Source organism: Nelumbo nucifera, chromosome 2 (assembly GCF_055504915.1).
Source record: "Nelumbo nucifera cultivar China Antique chromosome 2, China Antique-T2T, whole genome shotgun sequence".
Lineage (NCBI taxonomy): Eukaryota > Viridiplantae > Streptophyta > Magnoliopsida > Proteales > Nelumbonaceae > Nelumbo > Nelumbo nucifera.
In genome coordinates this window covers 83,985,700-84,012,540 of record NC_142650.1, presented here as the reverse complement: position 1 = coordinate 84,012,540, position 26,841 = coordinate 83,985,700, and the positions used below count along the sequence as shown (strand labels likewise).

The 26,841-nt window shown below is 40.6% G+C and overlaps 1 protein-coding gene across 2 annotated transcripts in view; it reads right to left on the bottom strand.

Annotated features, from left to right (window-relative positions):
• LOC104590270 (hydroxymethylglutaryl-CoA lyase, mitochondrial-like) overlaps window positions 1–24,349 on the bottom strand; it is an 83,074-nt gene extending 58,725 nt beyond the window's left edge. Inside the window, exons 1-3 of one of the 2 annotated variants that reach the window (XM_010248859.3) lie at window positions 24,071–24,349; window positions 22,101–22,386; window positions 4,202–4,388 (exon numbers count right to left, since the gene is read on the bottom strand). In XM_010248859.3, the coding sequence (XP_010247161.1) occupies window positions 4,202–4,388; window positions 22,101–22,363 (450 nt within the window). In that variant the 5' untranslated portion in view covers window positions 22,364–22,386; window positions 24,071–24,349. The remainder of the gene's footprint in view (window positions 1–4,201; window positions 4,389–22,100; window positions 22,387–24,070) is intronic. The other variant, XM_010248860.3, reaches the window with a different exon arrangement.
• Window positions 24,350–26,841: the final 2,492 nt, after the last annotated feature.

Below are 26,841 nucleotides of genomic sequence, written 5' to 3'. Positions count from 1 at the left end.
AAGTATTCTTGAAATGATGAAGAGAAATATTCACGGCCATTATCGAAACGAAAAATTTTAATGTGAACACCAAATTTGTTGCGAATCTCAGCATAAAATTTTTGGAAGAAGGTAAACAATTCACTCATTTCTTTCATTAAATAGAGCCACATCATCCTTGAATAATCATCAACAAAAATGACAAAATATCTATATCCATTGTATGACATCACTTTATAAGGACCCCAAACATCTGAATGAACCAAAGAAAAAGGACTTGACACATGGTTATCAACCCTAGGACTAAAGGGAACACGATGATGTTTCCCCAACTGACACGACTCACAATCTAAAACAAAAAGTTGACTCAACGAAGGAACCAAAGACTTCAAAACTTTCAACGAAGGATGACCAAATCGACAGTGCCACTGGAGAGGAGAGAGAGATGACTGGAGAGCTGTTGATGTTCTTCCACCACCGTCAAGATAATACAATCCACCAGCTTCATCTCCTCCACCAATCTTCATCCCCGTCTTGAGATCCTGAAAAACACACGAAGAAGGGTAAAAAGTAATAGAGCATTTGAGTGACTTGGTCAACTTACTAACAGACAAGATTAAACGGAAATTTAGGGACATACAAAACTGTGGATAAAGATAAGGGAGTCATGTTAACATTGCCAACACCACAAATGGAGGATGTGGAACCATTAGCAAGGCTAACAGATTGTGATGTTGAGCAATGAGAGAGGGAAGAAAACACACCTGGAGTTCCAGTCATGTGATCGGAGGCTCCAGAGTCAATAATCTAGGGATTGGGTGTGGATGCCAAACAAGCCATACCTGAGTGTGCGAAAGTATGGCTTGGACAAACCTCTCATACTCATTACGGGGAACACTCACCATCTCCTTCCCGAGAACATCTGTGGATGTAGGAGGCATCTAATCAGCTGAACAACTCTCCTGTCTGAAACTGGTGTCGCTTGTCATGGCATGATTGGCCCAAGTTGAGGGTGGGCCATGCAAGTCATAGCAATAATTAATGGTATGTCCATCCATACCATAATGAGTACATCTCCTCGGACCCGAGCCACGTCCTCTGCCATGGGCTCCCCCTGAATCTCTACCTCCAGTACGACCACGACCACGGTTATATGTAGGTCCACCACCACCACTCTGGCCATATACCGGACCACTGCTACCACTACGGCCAGACTGAGCTCCCCGAACTCCACCTCTAACACCACGGCCCCTTGATACTGCAAAGACTAATCTATCAGAAACATTAGAGTTCTCAGTAGATCCAATGAAAGTCCTCCAAAGTCGAGCAAACACCTCTTCTAAGGAAGGGAGAGCTGACCCTCCTAGTATCTGAGCCCGCACTGGTTCATACTCAGACTTCAATCCCACCAAAAAATCGAGTCACATCAAGTTGTTCTCTCTGTTGTTGTTGAATTTTGACATCAGAAGTGAGGGGGTGAGAAACATTCAACTCATTATGAATGTTTCTCATACTAGCATGGTACTCCTCAAGACTTTGATTGCCCTGTTGCAGATTAAAGTATTCCTAATACAGCTGATATACTCTGGTTGTATTGTCTTGACCAGAATACAACTTCTTAGCATGGTCCCACACATCTTTAGTAGTGTCAAGAAACATGAAATTTACACTAATCTTGGGTTCCATACTATTCCATAACCACGTGATAATTTGTGCATCCTCTTGTTCCCAGTCATCATACTCATGAGAATCAATGGAGGGTTTCTCCTCCCTTATGTGTTTCACCTTCTTCTTTGCCTTCAGAAAAACTTCTATAGATTTATCCCAAGGTACATAATTCTCTCCATTCAGTTTAATGGAGGTCATTTGAACATTCAGGTAGTCAATAGGTATCATCACATTAGATTTGCTATCCTGCTATCTCCCATTGCTGAATTCTGTTATTACCGAATTCGTCACACTGCACACTACTTGATCACACTGATCACACTAGTTTGTTATTGCTGAAGATTGCACTCTTTACACCACAAACACTACCCCACGACTACCTAAAATCTCACCACACTATATGAGGACCACTCCCCTTTCGAATCACACTACAAAACAGCATAACCCTAGCACATTACAGTCTAAAATCCCACTATACGATCTGAAACATACTTCCTATTTGATTCATAACAAAAATATGCATAGAAATCTCTTACCTCATCACCCGAAAAACAAACCACACAAAAAGAAATCAGACCACACAAAACACCCACTGCACTACATGAATCAGCCCTCTTCTCTTCATCGATTAGGGGAAGGCTTCTTAGAAACCACAGCAACCGACCATGAACAGCACAATTGGAGGCATAGAGACCTCCAAGGGAAGAGGGCGACCACTCCTTTTCAGCCCTTTCCCTTATCTCCAATCGATGGCAGAGAAATCAAGAGAAAACCCTAGAATGAGTACGCAGAAAACAGAAATCTGGGCAGATCCGAATTGCTTAGTTGTGCTCTGATACCATATTATGATTCGGCCTGCCCTTGAGTTCTGTTAGTCTGATAACAGCCAAGAAGAGAGAAGAAGAAAGAAGAAAGAAAGAGAGAGAGAGAGAGAAAAGAGGAGAAAAGGAGAGAATAAAAGTCTGGTTCGAATGAGAGAAAAATTACCTCTCCCATTCGGCCAGACATGTTTTATATTACTAACATAATGGAAAAGACACATGTGCCCTTACTTAAGTGAGGGACACTAGTTCTAATATAACATTACAGATCAGAAACCTCAACATAAGTATAAAGACAGAAATACCCCTACATACTCGACACTAACATCTACCAAGATTGCACCCCTTGTTCTTCAGCCCACTCCTAAACTTCAGCCACCTATCCTACTGATAGTATTTCACTTTTGTGTATTTTATGTATGGTCCAGTGACCGCTTCAAACCATCTCAATACAGCTCTAATGTTCCATAGCTGCTCTTGAGAAGAGCATCAAACCATTTTCTGAGTTCTATTTTTAAAGAATTTCTAGGATTCTAATTAAGCGTCAGGTGCAGTTTTAGTAAGTACCAAATTTCCAAACTTTGAGGAGCCTATATACACATAAATCTGCCCAAGTCAGCAGAATTGAATAAGAATTTAATTGAGTTTTCATTCTCTATGTTGTTGTTTTTCCGTTCTCTTGAAATCAATGTTTTGCAAATTGAAATCATATCGTAATCCGTAGAGAAGGTTGAATCAAATCAAATAATGAATCATAAATCGTTAGATTATCTCTATTATTCATAAACTTGTCAAAAAAATATAGATATACTAAAAGGCTAAATATATATAGGAAAGTGATTTTACCCTATTTTTAACTCATACCTATCATATATGTACCTACCACAGTAGAATGTACCACTTGTACAATAGAAGCCTAATATGTTATAGTCACATTTGACTTGAAGTCAATTAATCCACATACAATGGCTCTTTAACGTAACCTAAGGAAAACAAATTCAATGTATGGTCTTAGATAACGTAAATAAATCATTTTCTAGTAAGGGATTTAAAACAAGTCTCCCTTGATAACACTAAGTATAAATAATAAAAAACAAAGTACAGAACTAATTCTTAATTGAATTTATATGAATTGTAGTGATGCAGGAATCATAAAAATCGTAAGATTTATGTTTTTTTAAGGTAAAGTTAACTATTTCATTAAATCAAAAAAGATATCTCCCATACAACAGGAGGTTGTACATAAGATTCATAAATCATATGATTTATCAATCAAATTGTATGATTCTAACAAAAAGCGAAAGATTTTTGCAGAAAAGGATTCAGACATAAGATTTGAATCAAAACCCTTGGGATTAATGATTCAACATTCAAGTCATGAATAGCATCATAAATTGTAAGATTTTGACAACATTGCTTGAAATCTGTGTTGAAGAAACACATGATTTCTTCGTTTCTCTTTGTTATTCTAATAGTTCTTTGTTACTAGAAGAAAACCAAGAACTATTCTCTGGATTTTCCCTGAATTCAGAGTATACTTGGCTGGATTTTTAAGTAAGACTACCTTACCCACCTAGTCTCCTCCCTGGGTCTATTTTATTTATTTAAATAAAATACAGGCACTACAAAAAAATGAATTACATAATAGAAAAAGGAGCCAATAAAATAACAGAGCAATAAATAAAATAGAGGCACTACAAAACAACAGAAGTCTATTTGAAATTTAAAAGTACCTTATTGGTTAGACCACTTATGTCCTTGTAATTGCATTGAGAGATAAAATGTTGATTGGACATATAGGAATCACATACACTTCCATAGACCCTATGGCTCCTACCAGAGCTTAACATCTTTTGATTTAAGGAGCACCCATCCCTTCTCAGTCTTCTCCATCGTAAAGTTTCTCTTGCAAATTCTCCACTGCAAAAAGGAGCATGAATGTTGCTTTTGCTAACATATATACGAATAAGAATCTCTTTGGTTCACAGTCAGGATAGGAATTAGAATTAGAATTAGAATTAGAATTAGAATTAGAATCGAAATCCCCCAGAATCAAAATCAGAATTACCTATTCCCAATGCCTGTTTGGTTCCGACAAGAATCGGAGTCAGATTTCAAAATTTTTTATTTTTTATTAGTTTATTAATATTTTATTATTATTGTTATATTATTTTATTATTATATTACTATTATTACTTTTATTATTTTGTTATATTATTATTAATTTATTATTACTTTAATAATATTATATTATTATTTTATTAGTATTTAATAATTAATATCTTAGTATTTATTATTAATTTATTAATATATTATTTTATTTTATTTTATTTTAATATTTTATTAAAAGTTTATTAATAATGTCTTCTTTTATTAATAGTTTATTCATATTATTATTACTACTGTTGATAATATTATATTAATATTTTATTAGTACTTTATTATTATTGTTATTGTTACCCCTTTTCCTCTCTTGCCTATTTCTTCTTCTGAGTGATCTATCTTTTTGTTGTTTACTCCAGCAACAAGAGTTTCCTCTCTTTCTAATCTCTTGCTCATTCTTTACTGGACAGCATTCTGTCTTCTTCATCCTTAATCACCTAAAGCCCCTAGTTACAAGATATTCTGTGATAGAGAAAAGAAAATAAAAGAGAAGAGAAGAAGTTTTTTGTCAAGAGAATCAGGTGTGTCACTGTTCACACCCAGAAATTTTTTACTTAAACATAATGAATAAATAATCAAAAAGCCCATGACTAGGCGCCCTAATACAAAAACATATAAAAGGATAAAAATCCCCTTACACTCTCAGCAATCCCCCTCAAGCCAAGCATAGATATTTATCATGCCCAGCTTCTCCAAATTGTTGTCAAGTTTTGATTTGGGAACGCCTTGACAATCACCCAACTAATCTTCAGACCTCACAAAAGGTAAACAAATCTCTCCACTAGCAACTCTTTCTCTAATTCAGCGCCTATCAACCTCTATATGCTTTGTACAGTCATGCAAATATTATATTAAAATTTTATTAGTACTTTATTATTATTGTTATTGTTATTGTTACCCTTTTTTCCTCCCTCACCTATTTCTTCTTCTGAGTGGTTTAACTTTTTGTTGTTTACTACAGCAACAAGAGTTTTGTTGCTGATCAAAAAAAAATGGTTGAGCCGGCATACAACCTCTGATTGTATTTGTTTTTAATTATTGAATGAATTCAAGTTCTTTGTTGCTGATCAAAAACAAATAGTTGAGCCGGCATGTTATGGGCCCGGGCGTAGGATCTCGTCACGGGTCGATCCACGGGGAGAACCTCTTGCTTCCCCTTGCGCCTTCCTTTGCGTGCAGACCCTATTGTGGAAAACCAAATGGGTGATTTGTCCAAGAGACCACCCGAACTCTCCGAATGGGTGATTTGTCCAAGAGACCACCCGAACTCTCCTCACTCTTCTCTTGACTGGAAAATTGAATGCCTTTATTCCAACTCATAGCTCCTTAAATAGGAGATTACAAAAGGGGGTTCCTTGTTGGATTCGGCTAGGCTAGGGTAATCCCTATCAAACTCAAACTTCTACATCTAATGGTAACACAACTCCTACTTCTAGTGGCAAACCGAACTCTTACTAAGAAGATAAGATAAGATAAGGATAAGGGATGAGGGATAATACAGCTGGCAGCGAGTTGGCTAGAGTGGCAAGGTAAGTGGGCCCCTGATGAGCTGTCGTGTGGGCCCCCTACTGCTGCTGCCGGGCGGTGCGCACGTCTCACAGTGCTGCTGCCGTGTGGTGCATGCTGCGGACGTGCGGTGCGTGCTGCTGCCGTGCGGTGCGCGCTGCTGCCTAGTGCTGCTGCCACACAGTGCGTTCTGCGCGCTGCCGGGCGGTGCGTGCTGCTGTGCGGGCTGCTGTGCGTGCTGCTGCCTATGAGTGTGTCTACTACTTCTGTGTCTGCAACACGGCATACCCACTCAACCCAATTCAGTTCATTCTCTTCTCCCTTCTCTCTTAGTTCTGTCACTCTCACCTGTTATTTTTTTCTCTCTTAATCATTTGTTTATTATCCTAAAAAGTTAAACTCCGATGGAGTAGGGAAAATCCGAGCCCCTCAAATAATAGGGGGAGTATTATTGATCAAAAAAAATAGGGGGAGTATTTAGGAATGCAATTGGAAGCATTTTAGCAGACTTTTCAGGTCCAGGAGTTGGTGATTCAGCTACAGCAGAGAATTTTGCTACTTTGACAAGCCCCAGATTAACTAAATCAGCAAAAGGTAAAGAATATAATAGTAGAGGGTGTTCCAAGGTGATTATAGCCTGGTTGGAAGGTGAAGACAGGGGCATAAAGATTCAGATATGCTTTAAGGGAGATACAATCTGTTAGGTGCTGCCTAACTCAGGGTTCAATGAGTGAACCAACTCCTAAGGAGTGAGGGAAAACTGAAGGGAAACAGAGGGGGAGAGAGAGAGAACGAAAGAGAGATGTTCAAATCGAATTCTTCTCTTCTTCATCATTTCTTCCTCTGGTCTTTATAGCCCAGGTAAGCTGTTTACAGTTTACAGTTTGTTACAAGACTGTTACAGTTTGTTGTAGGACTGTTACTTTGTTCTAACAGTCTGCCACTTGGATTAACCTCTTGCTGACATGGCTTCTCCCTTTTCTTGTAAACTTGATATGTAGGCTGGCTGTTCCCGTGCATGGGTCTTGGTTTGCCGCAGCTCTTGGTCTGTACAATACCCCCCTGGTTAAGTTGGACCTTGCCCTCAAGGTCAATATGGGGAAACTGGTGTTGCAGTTGTAGATAGGGTTCCCACATTGCATCCTCTTCCGGCAGCTGTGACCAGACGACTAAAGCTTCTGGAACAATGTGGGAGCCTTTCTTGACCCATCTGAAATTAGTGATATGACCGGCTCTGTTTCTAGGTCCATACCACTTCAGAATTTGGGAAGATATGGTTGAGTTATAGCATCTGGTTTCAAGCATTTTTTGAGAACCAAGACATGGAAAACTGGGTGCACTTTTGAATCTTGTGGGAGACACAATCTGTATGCAAGAGGTCCAATTTTCTCCAAGATCTTGAAAGGTCCAAAGTAGCAAGGTGCCAACTTGTTCCATCGCTGTTTTTGTACTGAAAGCAACTTGTAGGGGAGCAATTTCAAGTAAACCATGTCACCAACCTGATAGTGTACTTCTCTATGATGTTTATCATATGATTGTTTCATCCATTGTTGGGCCCGGAACAGGCTCTGTTTAAGTTCCTGTAGAATGATGTCTCGATTCAGCAGGTGTTCTTCAAGTGAAGCTACTGCAGTAGAGCCCTTCTCATAAGGAATCAATGTAGGTGGGTCACGACCATATAATGCCCTAAAAGGGGTCATTCCTGCTGATATCTGATAGGTAGTGTTGTACCACCATTCAGCCCAATGCAACCAGCTGAACCATTGTCTTGGCTTGGTTCCAGTGAAGCATCGTAAATATGTTTCTAAGCAACGATTGACCACCTCTGTTTGCCCATCTGATTATGGATGGTAACTTGTGGATTTGCTTAGCTGTACGCCTTGGAGGCGAAAAACGGAAAAAGTTCTTTCCAAAGAGGCTGATGAAGATTGGATCTGTCACTTTGGGAAACCATGAAGACGAGCTATTTCCTGAACAAAAGTGTCAGCTACTGTAATTGCAGTAAATGGATGTGGCAGTGCTAAGAAGTGGCTGTATTTTGTAAGGCGATCAACCACCACTAATATGACTGATTTACTGGCAGAGGTTGGTAGGCCCGTTATAAAATCCATAGAAATCCCAAACTTGGCTAGGTATTGGTAATGGTTTTAGTAGGCCAGCTGGGGATTGGGCCTCATACTTGCATTGTTGACATACCATGTAGATATGTATTTCCTTATGGAATTTAGCATACCCATACAATAAAATTGGGACAACACTCTCTTATATGTGCGTAGAACTCCTAAGTGTCCACCCATCGGTGTCGCATTGAAGTAATTCAGTAGTTGGTCCAAAAGGGCTGAGTCCGCTGGCAACACCATTCTACCTTTATAGTACAGTATACTTGGATAGAATACCCAGGTTTGATACCTAGTTGCTGCAACAACTGTGCTTTTATTGCTTGGAGTTCCTTATTATTGTCTACTTCCTCCCGTAATTGGTCCAATACTGCTGTAGTAGGTTGTTGGGACACATGCAATTGGAGTATGCTCTCCGCTCATTGCTTGGGTTGACATGACAGTGCAACTCTATTTGTTCCTCCAGGTTTGTATTCAATAGTGTAATCAAAGCCCATTAATTTTGAAACCCAACACTGCTGGTCTAGAGAAAGGACCTGTTGTTCCAATAGGAATTTCAGACTTTAGTGATTAGTCTTAATCACAAACTTATGGCCTAGCAGGTAGGAGCGCCAATGCTGAACTGCCAATACAACTGCCATCAATTCCCGGTTGTAGACTGAAGTGATTTTGTGTGGTGGATAAGGCCTTACTGAAGAAGGCAAGGGTCTGACAATCTTGCATCAGCACTGCTCCCACGCCCAGTCCCGACGCATCGCACTCGACCACAAAAGGTTTGTTGAAATCTGGTAAAGCTAGAGCTGGTGGGGATGACACCGCTGCTCTTAAGGCTTCAAATGCTACTTGGGCTTTGTTATTCCAGATGAAAGAGTCTTTCTTTAGGACTGTCAGTGGTGCTGCAATTATCTCATAGCTTTTAATGAAGCGTCGGTAGTACCCTATGAGTCCTAGAAATGTCCGGAGTTCCTAGGTGTTACGTGGTGTTGGCCACTGTTGGATGGTAGATATCTTGTCCGGATCTGCTGAGACCATCCCATCTTCCACCACATGGCCCAAATAGTGTACATGGGCCTAACCAAAGGCACACTTCGATTCTTTGGCATACAACTGATTTTGTAAGAGAATGTCTAGAGTAATCTGCAAATCCATTAAATGTTTGGGCCCATGTTGGGCTGTACCCCAAAATGTCATCAAAAAAGACTAATATGAAACGACGTAAATGTGGCCTAAACAAGTCATTGATTAAGGCTTGGAAGGTTGTCGGGGCATTGGTGAGGCCAAATGGCATAACCCAGAACTCATAGTGGCCATCATGAGTCCGGAAGGCTGTTTTTGGAATGTCACTTTCGTGGACTCTAATCTGATGGTATCCAGCCCGTAAGTCCAACTTTAAGAAGATTTTTGCAGTCTTGAGTTCATCCAAGAGCTCATCTATTACCAGAATCGGAAAGCGGTCCTTAACTGTAATATTATTAAGTGCCCGATAATCCACACAAAATCGCCACGTCCCATCTTTCTTCTTGACAAGAACAATGGGTGAAGAAAATGGGTTGTGACTGGGTTGAATAAAATTTTTATCCAACAGTTCTTGAACCTACTTTTCAATTTCTTGTATTTGAAAATAGGGATAACGGTAGGGCCTTACATTGGTAGGAGACGTATCCGGCAATAGTGGAATTCTGTGGTCATGACTCCTTGTTGGGGGTAGACTCGTTGGCTCCTTGAAAACTGCAGCATATTGTCGGAGAATGTTACTGAGCTGTTATTTGTAATCAGCTTGAGTCAATGTATCCTGGGCCTAGGATAATGTTGGGCTTGTATGATTTGATCCCCAGATAATGAGCTGATTTGAGTCTCAAGCTTCTTTCAACATGGATGCCAAGCTTACTGGGCTGGCTCGGCTAGCTGAGTGACCTTGTAAATGCACTCTTGTTCCTTCTATCATGAAATCCATAGACAAACGTGAAAGAATGGTAGGATCCATCTAATGGACGCCATAAAGGTTGCGGAATGGGTGGGGCGAATTTCAAAAATTTCCTACCTTCTCCCAACTGGGAATCATATTCCCTGAATTTAGAATACAATATTCAAGGATCTACTTGAACCCTAATCAAACCAGATCTGTACCAAAAGATAAATGGGAGGATTATACCTGATCCGGAGAAGCAGTATCTCCCAAAGTTGGTGTTCACGCCCAAAGAATGCTCCAAGATCTGTCCCTGCTGAAGATGACACAGCTGTGGATGGAACAGAACCAGCAGGGTGCGTCCTACACACTGGATCCTTCACAAGAATCCCCTGGATGTACTAAACACTGAATTCTTTCAGTCTTTCTTGCAAGACTGATGTCAAGAACTGGTTTCTTGACTTTCTTTTCTGCAAAGATCAAATCTTGCAACAATGCAGATGGCGGCGGCAGGAGGAGATTTCCAGAAACGAAAAGGCTGAACTGTTTTCTTTTCTGGAGAGAATGAGATCTAATCTCAATTCGCAGGAACCTTTCTTGCTTACCAGAACCTCTTGGATCGAAATCTGATTTCCCTCTCTTGGTTCATTCGAAAATCTCCTCTCTTTTCTTCTTGATTAAGAAATCTCCTAATTAGGAGTTATCCCAATCCAAATCAGTATTTGGATAGGGGATAATCTTAATCCCTTTCCCAGATAGAGTTAGCTTACTCCTGATCTTATCAGGAGGTTACCAGATTCAAATCTGATTTGAATTTGGTCTCTAAGAGTGGATAAGGCTAAGAGCCCAATCCTTTTTGCTAACTTCAATCTCAAATTCGCCCCATTGATGGGTGATCATATCAGCCCACTTCGAAATGGGCTTTTGGCCCATTAAGTATTTAGTGTTTAATTAGTTTCCAATCTGCTGCCCAGTTGGGCTTCTTTGTATGGCGTGGGACCCAAGCATTGATCTACACACCAGCCACATGGGTTCGGCCCAGCCTTTAATACAAGGCCCAGCCGAATTCACTGAAAATCTCAATGAACCCCTTGAGTCCATCGTATGAACCCTATGGGCCCAACACTTACATTAAGTGGTCCCTGGGCCAAGCCATCTTATAAAAACCCAGGGACTGTGGGCAGGTGCAAGATTAGCCCATCAGGTATTATCCTAAATGGTCTTACACTTAACCTCTCAGCCCTTAATGATCAAGCACTGCCCGACAAGAGAGGACCTCTCCCTCGGCTGCAAGGAACAGTGCCGCACTCTCCTCTCACATGGATCCCGGGAATTAAAACCATTTGCAAACATTTTGAAACCGTACATATATATGTAAATATATTAATTTTGCAAAAACAAAATTCCAACGATTGAAATCAACTGCCGGCAGTTTGGTTTCCATCAGAGAGAGTGCATTCCCGATCATTACCCTTTGTCCGACAAAGTGGCTGATTCTGTCACTATGACCACCCACTCAGATGAATTCTCAAACTGCCCCAACATACCCAGGTTTTGATCCCCACTAAGGATCTCACTGATTGGCATATCAAAGGCAGCCTGATCCAGCACCTAGTGAAGTGTCATAATCGAGTCTAGGGGTCAGGTGTAACTTTCCAGTTTTGCCCATCTATCTCCAAGGTCCAGGGCAAGACTGGAAATCTGGTCCGGTTCAAGGATTCAAGTAATCCCATGCTGTATGTGCCTCGGGTCTTACCCTGATGGCTGAGACAGGCCATCCCAACACTTGGTGGCACACCAGTATCAGCCTTGGCAGGATAAATCTCCCCAGACTTATCCAACGGCTGTGAACATTTAAAACTAACATGAGTCTCTACAAATGTCCAGTTTTAGGGTTTTACACAGAATTAAACCAAACAACATGAATCAAACATGCACTTTATTTATTTCCACTAAATAACAAAAGTACATCAAAATGATTGAAGCTAAGGGCATACAAAACTGTCTAACAACTCCCACTTGCACTTAGGTCCAATCTGGTACAAGCCGGAGTCCCATACTTTCCACGTGTTTCTCAAACACCTTCTGTGTCAGTGGCTTGGTCAATGGGTCTGCCACATTATCCGCTGATGCTACCTTTTGAATTAGGACGTCCCCTCTACCAACGATCTCCCGCAGTACATGGTACTTCCTCTCGATGTGCTTTGACTTCGAGTGGGCCCGAGGCTCTTTAGCCTGGGCGATCGCTCCATTGTTGTCACACAACAACGGGATGGGTGATGTGCTGGATGGAATCGCTCCCAATTCGTGTATGAATTTCTTCATCCACACGGCTTCCTTGGCAGCTTCACTTGCGGCAATGTACTCGGCCTCGGTTGTGGAGTCTGCAGTGGACCCCTGTTTGCTGCTTTTCCAGCAAACAGCACACGATCCTATCGTGAAAACATACCCAGATGTAGACTTTCTATCATCTGGATCCGACTGGAAATCGGCATCGGTATACCCTAGAACTTGCAGTGAACTACCATCGAATACCAGACAAAACTCTTTCGTCCTTCGAAGGTATTTGAGTATGTTCTTCACAGCAGTCCAATGCTCCTGTCCTGGGTTTGCCTGGAATCTGCTTACCACACTCACCGCCTGAGCTATGTCCGGGCGAGTGCACAACATGGCATACATGATGCTCCCCACAGCTGAGGCATAGGGAACGTCTCTCATGCTCTCAATCTCCTCAGAAGTCTTGGGAGACATCTTCTTGGAGAGAGTGACTCCGTGCCTGAAAGGAACGTTTCCTTTCTTGGAGTTTTCCATGCTGTATCTTTTGACAATTTTGTCAATGTAAGCAGCCTGGGATAATCCAATTATCCGCTTCGATCTATCTCTATAGAGTCGAAGACCCAGTATGTATGAAGCTTCTCCAAGATCTTTCATGGAGAACTGCTGTGATAGCCATACCTTGACCGAAGTCAACATTCCTACATCATTCCCAATGAGTAGGATATCGTCCACATACAAGACTAAAAAGGTGATCTTATCCCCACTGGATTTCCTGTAAACACAGGGCTCATCCGGATTCTGCTCAAAGTCAAACGTTTTGACTGCAGAATCAAAACGGATGTTCCAACTCCTAGAAGCCTGCTTAAGTCCATATATGGATCTATTAAGTTTACATACCATGTGTTCCTGACCAGCAGCAATGAAGCCTTGCGGCTGCTGCATGTAGATATCTTCACTAAGATCTCCATTCAGGAACGCTGTTTTGACATCCATTTGCCAAATCTCATAATCATGGTACGCTGCTACAGCTAGCAGGATCCTAATGGATTTAAGCATGGCCACCGGTGAAAAGGTTTCCTCATAGTCGATGCCTTCTTTCTGAGTATACCCTTTCGCCACCAAACGAGCTTTAAAGGTCTCAATCCTGCCATCGGGGCCCTTCTTCCTCTTGTAGATCCATTTGCAACCAATTGCTTTTACCCCGGAGGGCGGATCCACTAGAGTCCAGACTCCATTGGTCTCCATTGAGTCCATCTCGGCTCTCATGGCCTCCACCCACTTCTGGGAGTCTATGTCTAACATAGCTTCCGCGTAAGACACGGGATCCTCTTCACTAGTCAAAGCTTCCACCAGGTAACTATCCTGGTCATAACCATATCGGACTGGTGGTCTGGATACCCGGGTGGACCTTCTAGGTTGGTCATTACCTGGAACTTGTGGGTCATCTCCCACTGCTCCTGAGCTCTCCTCATCAAGAACTATTTCCTGACGATGGGTGTCCAGGATGTAATCGGATTCTAAGAATCGGGCGTTTCGACTGCAGAACACTTTCTGCTCACTTGGGTCATAGAATAGATAACCCACCGAATCCTTTGGGTAGCCTATAAACAGGCAACGGCTGGTTTTAGATTCCAACTTGTCCGCACTTGTTCTTTTAACGTGTGCAGGACAACCCCAAATCTTCAAGTGTCTCACACTTGGCTTCCTTCCGGTCCAAAGCTCATATGGAGTTTTCGGAACTGATTTGGTTGGAACCCTATTCAGCACGTAGGTAGCAGTCTCTAATGCGTATTCCCAAAAGGATGTGGGTAATTCTGAGCGTACGAGAAGTGACCGGACCATGTCCAACAAGGTCCTATTTCTCCTCTCTGAAACACCGTTGAGTTGAGGTGTAGCAGGAGGAGCTAGTTGTGACACTATCCCATTGGCCTTTAAGTAGTCCCTGAATTCGTCAGAGAGATACTCGCCACCTCGATCTGATCGAAGGGCCTTAATTTCTCTCTCTAACTGTTTCTCGACTTCCTGTCTGAACTCTTTGAACTTTTCAAATGATTCAGACTTATGTCTCATTAGGTACACGTAACCATATCGTGAAAAATCATCTGTAAAGGTGATGAAGTACACGTGTTGATTCCGTGTCCTAACACTCAGGGGACCACATACATCAGTATGTATTAGGTCAAGTGTGCCTGCACATCTTTCAGGCTTACCGTCAAATGGCCGCTTAGTCATCTTACCTTGGAGGCAAGGTTCACAAGTGGGAAGATTTTCTACGGTTAGAAAATCCAAAGGACCATCCTTTACCAGTCTTGTGATTCGGTCGACACCGATGTGGCCAAGTCGGTAATGCCAGAGGCACGTGAGATTTACTGTATCACGAGTCCTTTTCTTGGGATTTTCGACCGACGTAGTTTCGGTTAAGTTAGTTTCCAAAGAAGGATGCAGAACATAGAGACCGTTCTCTAGCTCCCCGCATGCGATGAATTTATTATTCCGTTTAACAGTAATCATATTACTAAAGTAAACAGTATATCCATCAGCACACAATTTTGAAACAGAAATTAAATTCCTTCTCAAGTTCTGTACATAAAGACAATCTTTAAGTACAAGGACTCCTTCTTTAAAAACTAATTCTACGGTTCCTATTGCCGCAGCTGCAACACTTGCAGTTGTTCCCAAGAACAGTGTCACTTCACCTTCACTCAGCCTTCTGCTAACTTTGAACCCCTGCAGTGAGTTACACGCATGAGTTGAAGCCCCGGAGTCAACACACCAGGACACAAAAGTAACTAACATATTAGTTTCTATGACACAAGTTTCGATATTACCTTTCTTAGATTCCAGGTAGGTAGGACAGTTCCTCTTCCAGTGGCCGGTCTGCTTGCAGAAGTGACAGACATCAGATGCCTTGTTCTTCTTCTGCTTCTTGGGTTTGGTAGTCTTCTTCTGGGGCTTCTTTGCCTTTCTCTTTCTCTTGCCCGATTTGTTAGCTTCAGCAAGCATAACCACAGGCTCATCCTTCTTGAGTAAATCCTCGGCCCTCTGCAACATATTGCTGAGTTCCTGGACGCTGACATTCAGCTTATTCATATTGTAGTTCATAGTGAACGCATTGAAGGAAGAGGGCAAAGAATTTAGGATGGCATCCACTTGCGTGCCAAGATCTAGCCCGGATCCAAGAGCCTCAAGTTCGTTGATGTATCCCATCATCCGAAGACAATGGTCATGAACTTTCTGCCCTTTGGTCATCTGCGCGGTCATGAACAATTTCAGGACCTTCTGTCGAGTAGAACGGTTCTGCTCCTCATACATTGTCCTTAGACTGTCCAATATGTCCTTGGCAAGTTCGATCTGATCGAACTGCCTCTGTATTGAGTTGTCTAATGAGGCAATGACAAAGCAGCGGGCTAGGGAGTTCTTATCCTCCCAACCTTGGTAGTCCCTCCTACGGGCCTCAGAAGCCCTATCACCCGGACGTTCCGGGGCAGGATTTTTCACTACCTTGTCTAACTTTTCAGAAGTTAGGACCAGCATAAGATTTCTGTACCAGTCGGCATAGTTTGGGCCCTTAAGCTTGTTATCGTCTAGAAGCTTTGCAAATTGACCGTTTGCCATTTTCTGATAAAACAGCAAAATCATTAGTCCACAACCTTAGTTTGATTCATGTTTACCTACATAGATATGGCTTTTAATCTATGTTCCATTCCCATTTGTTCATCTCTGAGATTTCCCTCCTATCTCAGTGACGGAGACGACGAAATGTCTCTGGAAATGTGGGAAATCACATGGGGTGTGTGAAGCCAACTGTTTCAGCTGCATAACCCCACCACCTTTCTGTGACGGATCATATCCACTCATCAAATGAGTTTCCCTTTGGCCTCTGTCAGACAAGGTTCAGAGCCGTTTTCAGGTAAACCCTTCTGTCAGTGAGTGCACACCCATCATATTCAGGTTACGCCAAGGTACCGTGAGAGAGTTCCCATTTTCTGGTGAAGCCCCTCCCACATCGGTCTATGACGCCCCTATCATCTTATGAAACACTCTAACAGATCCAACAGCAAATGGATAGCCCAATTTTATGGTGCGTTTCCTCATTACTGATGGACCCATCATTGTGCTAATGACGGAAGGCCTTTAGAGAGTCCATCATATGGATCTCCCTATCACTTGCATTCATATTTGCTGGAGGGAACAAAATTACGGCCTAGTTCTAATTTAGGTCAAACCAAAGTGGCTCCCACTGACTTTCATAAAGTCAGATTTCTGGTGGGCCTTCATCGGCTAGGGGTTCCGTACGCATCCCTTTTCAGGGTTGTGGGGCCCACCAGGCAAAGAGGGGGTCATCCAATGACCTTCAGGGACACCATGGCAATGATGTGCATTCAGCCATGGTGTGCGCAAGAGCCACTAACGAGTCATCACGGGCCAAGTACTTATGGCCCATGGTCGCAGCACATCAAACATCCAAACATCACATGTAAAGGAGGAATTGATCCAATCAATTAATTGCTGTAAAGCCCATTCAACGGCCCATTTAAAAACCAAGTCATTAACGATTAATGTCCACTAGGTGTATGGGCTGAATCGCAGATAGCAGTTCGGCCCATACAGCTTATCTCACAATAATGGGCTTTTGCAGTTTTAACCCTTTAAAACTGGGCTTTACAGGTGGGCCGAATTAATCCCTGTAATTGAACATCAGATTTGGAACAAAAGTGTGAGACAATTGGACTGAGAACAGCCCCTTTCGAAACCCAGATTCGGTCCAAACAGTTTTGGTCCAATCTAGTCCGAAATGGTCCAAAACTGATTTTCAATTCAAGAATTAATTATTGAATGATCTGAAATTAATAGTTTTGATTTCTAGCAAACACAAAACAATTATGGACTGTTCGCACCACCTGCAAAACAGAGGTTAATCACAAGGGTTGCAGTTTCATAAACTGCAAATCGCAGAAAACGATTTCTCCATCTGCAAATCTCCTGCGCCGCCATCTTCTTCCATCTTCTTTAATCAAGAAAAATAACAGAAATCCTATTTCTATTAATTACATTCTTGATCAAATCCTATACATTCAGTCTAAAAAATAAAAAAAAATTATTTACAGACCGAATTGAATGAAATAAATAAATAGAAAAGAAAAAGGGTGCGCAGACCATCTGCGCTAAAACTGCACTGCGATCTCCAGGTTTGAACAGTCCATTAAATCAAAATAAATAAAGAACAATTCCAAATAAATTTTGGATTTAATAGAAATTAATTTCAGATCAATCGCCCTTAACAAGAAACAGTTTCTTGAAAAAAAAGAAGACAATCTGCGCAATCTTGAAAGAACACCTTCTATCCATCTGCGCAGGGTCAGATCTGATTTTCTTTTGGTTCAAGATTCGAACCTATGGCTCTGATACCACTGAAAGAATGGTAGGATCCATCTAATGGACGCCATAAAGGTTGCGGAATGGGTGGGGCGAATTTCAAAAATTTCCTACCTTCTCCCAACTGGGAATCATATTCCCTGAATTTAGAATACAATATTCAAGGATCTACTTGAACCCTAATCAAACCAGATCTGTACCAAAAGATAAATGGGAGGATTATACCTGATCCGGAGAAGCAGTATCTCCCAAAGTTGGTGTTCACGCCCAAAGAATGCTCCAAGATCTGTCCCTGCTGAAGATGACACAGCTGTGGATGGAATAGAACCAGCAGGGTGCGTCCTACACACTGGATCCTTCACAAGAATCCCCTGGATGTACTAAACACTGAATTCTTTCAGTCTTTCTTGCAAGACTGATGTCAAGAACTGGTTTCTTGACTTTCTTTTCTGCAAAGATCAAATCTTGCAACAATGCAGATGGCGGCGGCAGGAGGAGATTTCCAGAAACGAAAAGGCTGAACTGTTTTCTTTTCTGGAGAGAATGAGATCTAATCTCAATTCGCAGGAACCTTTCTTGCTTACCAGAACCTCTTGGATCGAAATCTGATTTCCCTCTCTTGGTTCATTCGAAAATCTCCTCTCTTTTCTTCTTGATTAAGAAATCTCCTAATTAGGAGTTATCCCAATCCAAATCAGTATTTGGATAGGGGATAATCTTAATCCCTTTCCCAGATAGAGTTAGCTTACTCCTGATCTTATCAGGAGGTTACCAGATTCAAATCTGATTTGAATTTGGTCTCTAAGAGTGGATAAGGCTAAGAGCCCAATCCTTTTTGCTAACTTCAATCTCAAATTCGCCCCATTGATGGGTGATCATATCAGCCCACTTCGAAATGGGCTTTTGGCCCATTAAGTATTTAGTGTTTAATTAGTTTCCAATCTGCTGCCCAGTTGGGCTTCTTTGTATGGCGTGGGACCCAAGCATTGATCTACACACCAGCCACATGGGTTCGGCCCAGCCTTTAATACAAGGCCCAGCCGAATTCACTGAAAATCTCAATGAACCCCTTGAGTCCATCGTATGAACCCTATGGGCCCAACACTTACATTAAGTGGTCCCTGGGCCAAGCCATCTTATAAAAACCCAGGGACTGTGGGCAGGTGCAAGATTAGCCCATCAGGTATTATCCTAAATGGTCTTACACTTAACCTCTCAGCCCTTAATGATCAAGCACTGCCCGACAAGAGAGGACCTCTCCCTCGGCTGCAAGGAACAGTGCCGCACTCTCCTCTCACATGGATCCCGGGAATTAAAACCATTTGCAAACATTTTGAAACCGTACATATATATGTAAATATATTAATTTTGCAAAAACAAAATTCCAACGATTGAAATCAACTGCCGGCAGTTTGGTTTCCATCAGAGAGAGTGCATTCCCGATCATTACCCTTTGTCCGACAAAGTGGCTGATTCTGTCACTATGACCACCCACTCAGATGAATTCTCAAACTGCCCCAACATACCCAGGTTTTGATCCCCACTAAGGATCTCACTGATTGGCATATCAAAGGCAGCCTGATCCAGCACCTAGTGAAGTGTCATAATCGAGTCTAGGGGTCAGGTGTAACTTTCCAGTTTTGCCCATCTATCTCCAAGGTCCAGGGCAAGACTGGAAATCTGGTCCGGTTCAAGGATTCAAGTAATCCCATGCTGTATGTGCCTCGGGTCTTACCCTGATGGCTGAGACAGGCCATCCCAACACTTGGTGGCACACCAGTATCAGCCTTGGCAGGATAAATCTCCCCAGACTTATCCAACGGCTGTGAACATTTAAAACTAACATGAGTCTCTACAAATGTCCAGTTTTAGGGTTTTACACAGAATTAAACCAAACAACATGAATCAAACATGCACTTTATTTATTTCCACTAAATAACAAAAGTACATCAAAATGATTGAAGCTAAGGGCATACAAAACTGTCTAACAAAACGGGCCCAATCGCACAGAACAGGCCCAAGTTGCTGCAACCACTGAATTCCCAATACAATATCAGCCCCAGTTAACTCCAATAGGTAAAGATCAACCACAAAGCTCTTGGATGCATAACCCAATGTCTGTGCAAATTACATAGCATTGGAGTGAGGTCCCATTTGCCACATGGACCTTAAATGGGGCTATGGGCTGAACTGGTAATCCCAATCGTTTGACTAGCACAGTGGTTGCAAAGTTTAGAGTGCTACCACTGTCAATGAGGATAGACACTTGGCGACCCCGAACTAGACCCGTCACCCTCATGGTTTGGGGTGGTGAAAACCCCGCTAGGGCCTGTAATGAGATTTCTGGTTGTATGGTCTCAGCCTAGTGTTCGTCAGTCGACAATCTTTCTTCCAGTTGCTGATCCTCTTCTTCATCCTTAGTCTATAATAAGAAGGCTTATTGAGACTTGCATCTATGGTCAGGGCTGAATTTCTCTTCGCAATTGTAGCAGAGACCTTTGTCTAGGCGATTTTGCATTTCTGCCCATGTTAATTTCTTGAATGGAATAGCGGGGCTCGGGCCTAACTTACCTGGTGGTTTGCCTAAGATGTTGCCTTCTTTATTGGGTCTCATCCCTTCCGGTCTGGGTGCTGTAAATGATTTGTTCGTCTGCTTCCACAGGCGGTTCAAACATCGAGCTCGAGCTATCTTTTCTTCTTGGGTGCAGGCTAGGGCTGTCGCAGCCATCACAGTTGACGAATGCATCGCCTTGACCACTAACTGTATTTCTTCCTAGGGTCCTTCCACAAAAGCTCCGACCAGTGCCTTCTTCGGCCACCCTTGGACTCTTAACGATTGACGTTCAAACTTTAATTGGTAGTCACAAACACTTCCTACTTGCTTTATCTTCGCAAGACTCTTGTCAAAATCTTCAAAACCGAAAGCCCCGAATTGGATACAGGGCATCAGTGAAGTTGAGAAATGAAATATGGGGGTGCCCTCGATGATACCACCGATACCAAAGGATTGCATCTCCATCCAGATGCATTGCTGCCAACGCCACCCTGTCTGGTTCGGACGTTTCATTGTACTCAAAGAATCTTTCCGCCCTGTATATCCAAGGGATGGGGTCTCCTCCTGAGAAGACCGAAAAGCTCAGTTTGGTATTTCTTTCCAAGGTGGAGCTGCTTCTTCGATTACTCCCTTGGCAATCCCTATCCTGGTCAATTTCTCTATCTTCAACCGGCGGACTCTGTTCTAGCCTTTGCAAGATCTCCGTTAGTGTATCCTTGATACCTCGCATCTCGCCTGAGACTCGATGAAGCTCGACCTCCACCTGATCAACCCGTGCCTCCATGGCTGTAGCTCAAGTATTTGTCATAGCTCCGATACCAAACTGTTAGGTGCTGCCTAACTCAGGGTTCGTTGAGTTAACCAACTCCTAAAGAGAGAGGGAAAACTGAAAGGGAATAGAGGGAGAGAGAGAGAGAGCAAAAGAGAGAGATGTTCGAATGGAATTCTTCTCGTCTTCATCATTTCTTCCTCTGGTCTTTATAGCCCAGGTAAGTTGTTTACAGTTTACAGTTTGTTGTAGGACTGTTACTTTGTTCTAACAGCCTGCCACTTGGATTAACCTCTTGCTGGCGTGGCTTCTCCCTTTTCTTGTAAACTTGATATGTAGGCTGGCTATTCCCATTGGTTTGCCACAGCTCTTGATCTTAACACAATCTTTGTCAGCTGAACTGAACTGTCTCTTTATATGGAAGCCTAGATCTGCAAACAACATGGCTAATGGCCTAGCTAAGCTCAGGGCTAACAGAAATGATCCAATTTGGGGTTTGGTAAATCAATTGTAAAAGTTTGAATGATACAGTAGTTAGAAGGCTAGCTGAGGCTACCTTTCTTGGGGATTTTATATTGTGCTTTATCTTTTCATTAATATTCTCAATAATAAATTCAGCAGTTACTGATCAAAAAATGAACAAGCTCTAATAATATACACCTTTTTCACTAATGTTACAAGTACATTTAGAGTATTTTAGACACAAAATCATGACAACCATAATAATCCCACAAAGAAAGTTATGATATTGATAACACAATAAAATTTAATAAGAATTTTAACTATGTAAAATGAATAAAGGGCATTGGCAACTTTTATACAGAAGTAGATTGCAAGCTATTCCTTTCAAGCTACTAATAGTTACTCATGGTAGTAACGCTAAAATGAATATCCTTATTTGAAAAAATGATGATTTGCAAAGATAAGAACTAGAAGCGTTCAGCGTAAGGAAAAATGGACTTACTTGCAACTGTTAGATGAGCTACAACTCCTCCCCACTATCAAACAACTTTCCATTCCCATGTCATCAGATATGGGCCTGCAACCACTAAGTGAGGACCTTTGGATCCTATCGATGCTGTTCATGTGAAGCAAGTTTTCAAGACCAAGTAACTCCTCCAAACTAGACATTGTGGAATGAAATGTGAAAAGTGGAACTGGAACAAATGCATGGGATAAGTAAGTGCTCCACCACGAACACTTGCGCAAGGCCTTAGTTGCAAGCATTAGTGTATAAAGGATTGATGCATCTGAGGAAAAGACTAAAGCTCATTCACAAAATGCAGATAACTAATTACAGTGAAAGAAAATATTGTGAATAAATTTTAAGCCAATGCAAAAGCGTGATCCAATCATTGCCAGGCTTTTACAAGGAACTAGCTTTATTGCAAAAATGACAGAACAATATATTGAACTTTGTAGCAAAGAATGCCCAGAAAAAGAAGCATTCTCATATGTCTACACATTTGAGCAGAAAGTGTAATAATTAAGGGATCCAATAAAGAAATTCTTATAGAAATAACATCATTAAATAGGGCTGTCAATGAACAAATTTTGGTCCAATCCGATCTGATCTAATAAGAATATGTTATAAATAATCCAGAAACAATCTGAATCCAATTAAAAGAGAACCAATCCAATTCTTTTTAATGTAAATGGATCATATTTGATCTAATCATATCCAATCTAACTGAAATTAAAAAATAAAAAATAAAAGAAAAATAAAAGCCACTCTTAAGTTAATTTAACTTACTCATAGAAGATTCAGCTTGTTTTAAACGTATGGGACCCACTTTTTTGGTACATTGCATATCCTTATTATATAATGCAGATACTATATAAAAAGTTCCTCTCCCTCTCTCTCTGCTCATTAAAAGTTCTATGTGTCCAATACCCCAAGCCTCTTTGCCTCTCTCTCCTATAGCTGATTCCATGTGTAGTGCACCTCCCCATTATTTTATTACTTTATTTTATTTTTTCTTGTTTATCTATTTTTTCTTTTTTACCTTTTTATTTATTTATTTATTTTAACTTTTAATTAATTTTATTATTATTATTATAAATTGTTTTATTTTTTCATGGTTATATTTTTTTCTCTTTTTTATTTTTATCAATTACTAATGTTTTTGTTATTTTTCTTATTGAATCCTATTGGTATATTTATTTACCAATTAATGATCAGCCTAATCTTTTTCCTCTAAATCTGTCAAACTTGCCAATATCCCCTATTTACCAATTGAGCCATTCGGATTCACAAATTAAACCCATTACATCCAGGTTTTTATAATTATATCTTTTGTTGTTTATATATATATATATAGAGAACTGGACTACTCTTTGTAACCAACACTTTCCCTTTCCCCCCTGCTTTGATCTACAGACCACCCTCTGAACTATTACGTCCTCGTCTATTCCTTCCACTTTTATCACATATTTTATCATTATTATTGCTAATATTATTATTTTTATATAAATTTTATTTATCTACATTTTCTTCCATTATCTACTGCAGCAAAAACCAGATGCAATTTCAAGAAGCCAAGCTAAACGACTATTTCATTCAAATCTGTGTAATTAAAATGAATTAAACATCTCCATCAACACATTCTAATCCTCAAGAAGAAAGAAAACTAAAACAAACAAATAGAGGCAAGCTAGCATTTTTAATCAGACGGGAAGAAGATCAATTGTAGAAAAGAACAGAGGTAATCAAAATCTCGGGAGAGCAAGCATGACAGGGTTAGGTAGGCATCGAGAGAGCTTATAGTAACCAGTTTCACCGGGTTCCGTCAACTCTCTGATTCTCCCTCAAATCCCATTTAATCCATAGCCAAGGATAGGAAAAGAAAACAATGTTTATATAGAAAATAAAAAATTAAAAAAAAAAAAAAACGAAACTAGAAGAGAAAACCAAGTAGTTCAGACTGGACTTACCTAACTGGGTGTCAGCCTGGAATCGATCGCTGCTGCAAAGGAGCTCAGTCCACTTTGATCTAGGAGTGTGGAGATCGTAACCTCCTCCTAACAACAAGGATAACTGACGGATTGCAAACGGGAGCTTGGCGAAAAAAAACACGATCGTCTAAGCGCGTGCTTTATCTTCAGATGATGATGGTTTAGAGAAGGCAATAGGATTGGTGAGGAGAGCAATATTCGCCGTTCGAAGCCAAGAGGAACCCCATCACACAGAATTAAAAATAAGTGCTGGTGCTTATTCGATTTAGCATTTATTTGCATTTGGCATCCACATTTTTGAAGTGCTTATTTTAAAAAATTACTTATTTTATATTAGCATTTCATGATCTTTTTTTTCCAATAAGCAGATAAATAAGTAATTGCGACTATGTTGTCATTCATTTTCTTTCAAATTTGCAAAATATCCGATACAGAGGGAATGAATAAAAGGTACTTTGATAAAAGTGTTTTTATAAAAGTGTTTTTATGAAGTATTTTTATCCATAAAAATACTTTTATGAAAGTACTTTCATAAAAGTGCTTTTATAGAAGTGTTTTCATAAAAGTTCTTTTATAAAAGTGCTTTCATCAAAGTGCTTTTATAAAAATGTTTTCATAAAAGTATTTTCATAAAAGTGCTTTTATAAAAGTACTTTTGTATAAAAGTACTTTCATAGAAGTGCTTTCGTAAAAATACTTTTCTAAAAGTGCTTTCATAAAAGTACTTTCGTAAAAAGTACTTTTACAAAAAGTGCCTTTGTAAAATTGCTTTTATAAAAGGGTATAATTGGTATTTCAAAAAATTACCAGGAACAAGTCTGGGAGAAAAAAATTGATTAAGTGCGTATTGTATGAGCACTTAAAAAATGATGGAAAATTGGGCTTAAAAAATCAGCCCTTATTTTTAAGATAAGCACTTATTTCAGGCTTCTTTCCCAAACACCAATAAGTGCTTAATGGCATGGTCCACAACCAAATAAGCACTTATTTTAAGCACTCCCAAACATGGCCTAAGTGTGCTAAAAAAGGGTCGACATTTTGTCTATTTTATGCTGAAATATCACATGCCTTCCAAATTTGGTTCGACCACATGAAACCTGATTTTTAATCCTTCCAATAGTGGTATTAGAGTACTAAGTTTAGTTATTGGAGTAAACCAAATCAGATTTAAAAGAAATATAAAATCGGCATGAATTAGTCTAGTCGATTTGACCTAGTTGACATATGAAATGTGTAAGTGGGATGATAAGGCAAATAGAGAATGGTCTCCTTAAGAACGAAGATAAAGTTGTTTCCCGGTTAGAGTTACGAGTAGGCTTAATTCTCTGGAGGGAGAAGGTTAGGAGGTTTTCAGCTAGGAAATTTTGAAGCTTCTCATGTCCCCCCACGGCTTGTGTCTTCTACCTTTCATAGAGGAGATCCCGAGGCTATACAAAGAAGAGTCCAAAAGAGGACTTTTCCTATTAGGGAAGGGAATCTGGACTCTCCCGCCAGCCATCAAGTAAAACTCTACATGTGTCCAACAAGACGAGATCCTTTAAGAATAAAGTTTCCTTTTCCCTAAGGATTCTCGCATAGCACGTGTTAGTTACATCCCTTCATAAGTTTTCTTGTGGCCATGTATCGGGGATGAGATCTCTGGTCGGCTAACGTGACCGGGTGTCTTAGTAGTCATCCTCGAGATGCCTTGTTGCAACTTGTTGTGACTATAAGAAGTGTAAGTCGACTGTGAATGGGTATTTAATCACAAGTTTTGGACAACATTTAACATTCATCATAGATGCGTGACACTATCCCATGCTTATCACGAGTTTTGGATGATGGTTTGTGCTCATCGCAGGCTACAGGTGATGTTTTGTGCTCATCGCAAGCCTTGGATGACATTTTATGCTCATCACAAGTCCCAGATGACAATTTATGCTAATAGCAGGCCAAGATGACAATTTATGCTCATCACAGGTGTGTGATCCTTTCATTGCGTCTATAGAATGTTGGCATGTTGTTGCAAAGGTTTATTAGTCGTTTTGATATCTTAAACATTGTCTAACATGTTGCCTAGTTTGTTTGTAGCATTCTTCCCATCTGGAGTTTCTCCATGTGGTTCTTATCTACAGTCTCTATTACAATTCTCATGATAGTGAATTTCATATACTTACAATTAGCCCCCCTGCTTATGGATAAGAGTAGAGTATTCTTATCAATAAACACTCATTGGGATCTTCTCTGTTCATCTAGTAGCATGTCTTCATAGTTAGAGAATTGAGGGTAAAGGAATTAACTGCTTTATTGCAAGTCGTGGGCTTATGAATGTCACCAAAAGAGAATGATTCAAGTGATTTTGTGTATTGCTGAAATCAAGAGAATAATCGAGATGTTTTATAGACTGTTCAGGTCATGTATAGAGTGTTGAAGGTGTTGGTGGGGGTAAAGTCATGGTGGCATTTTGTTATTCATATGGTGTGATTTGGTGTCCCTATAAATTAGCTCCCTTGTTTCTTGATAGAAGGTCTTGTGCCAAGAAACATTTAAGTCATGGAAATATCGTTAAGTTTACAACCCCCTTGTGTCTTGATAGAAGGCATTCTGTCAAGAAACATTCGAAGAGGGAATGTCGAGTTAAGTTTTCAGCCTCCCTATATATTCTACTAGGGTTGAGCTTAGTGTATTTTGTCGAAAGGTGTGTTTATAAAGTTAGAGGCATATCAATACGTGCCTAAAGTTGTTGTAATGCCCAAATGATTGTGCAGCAC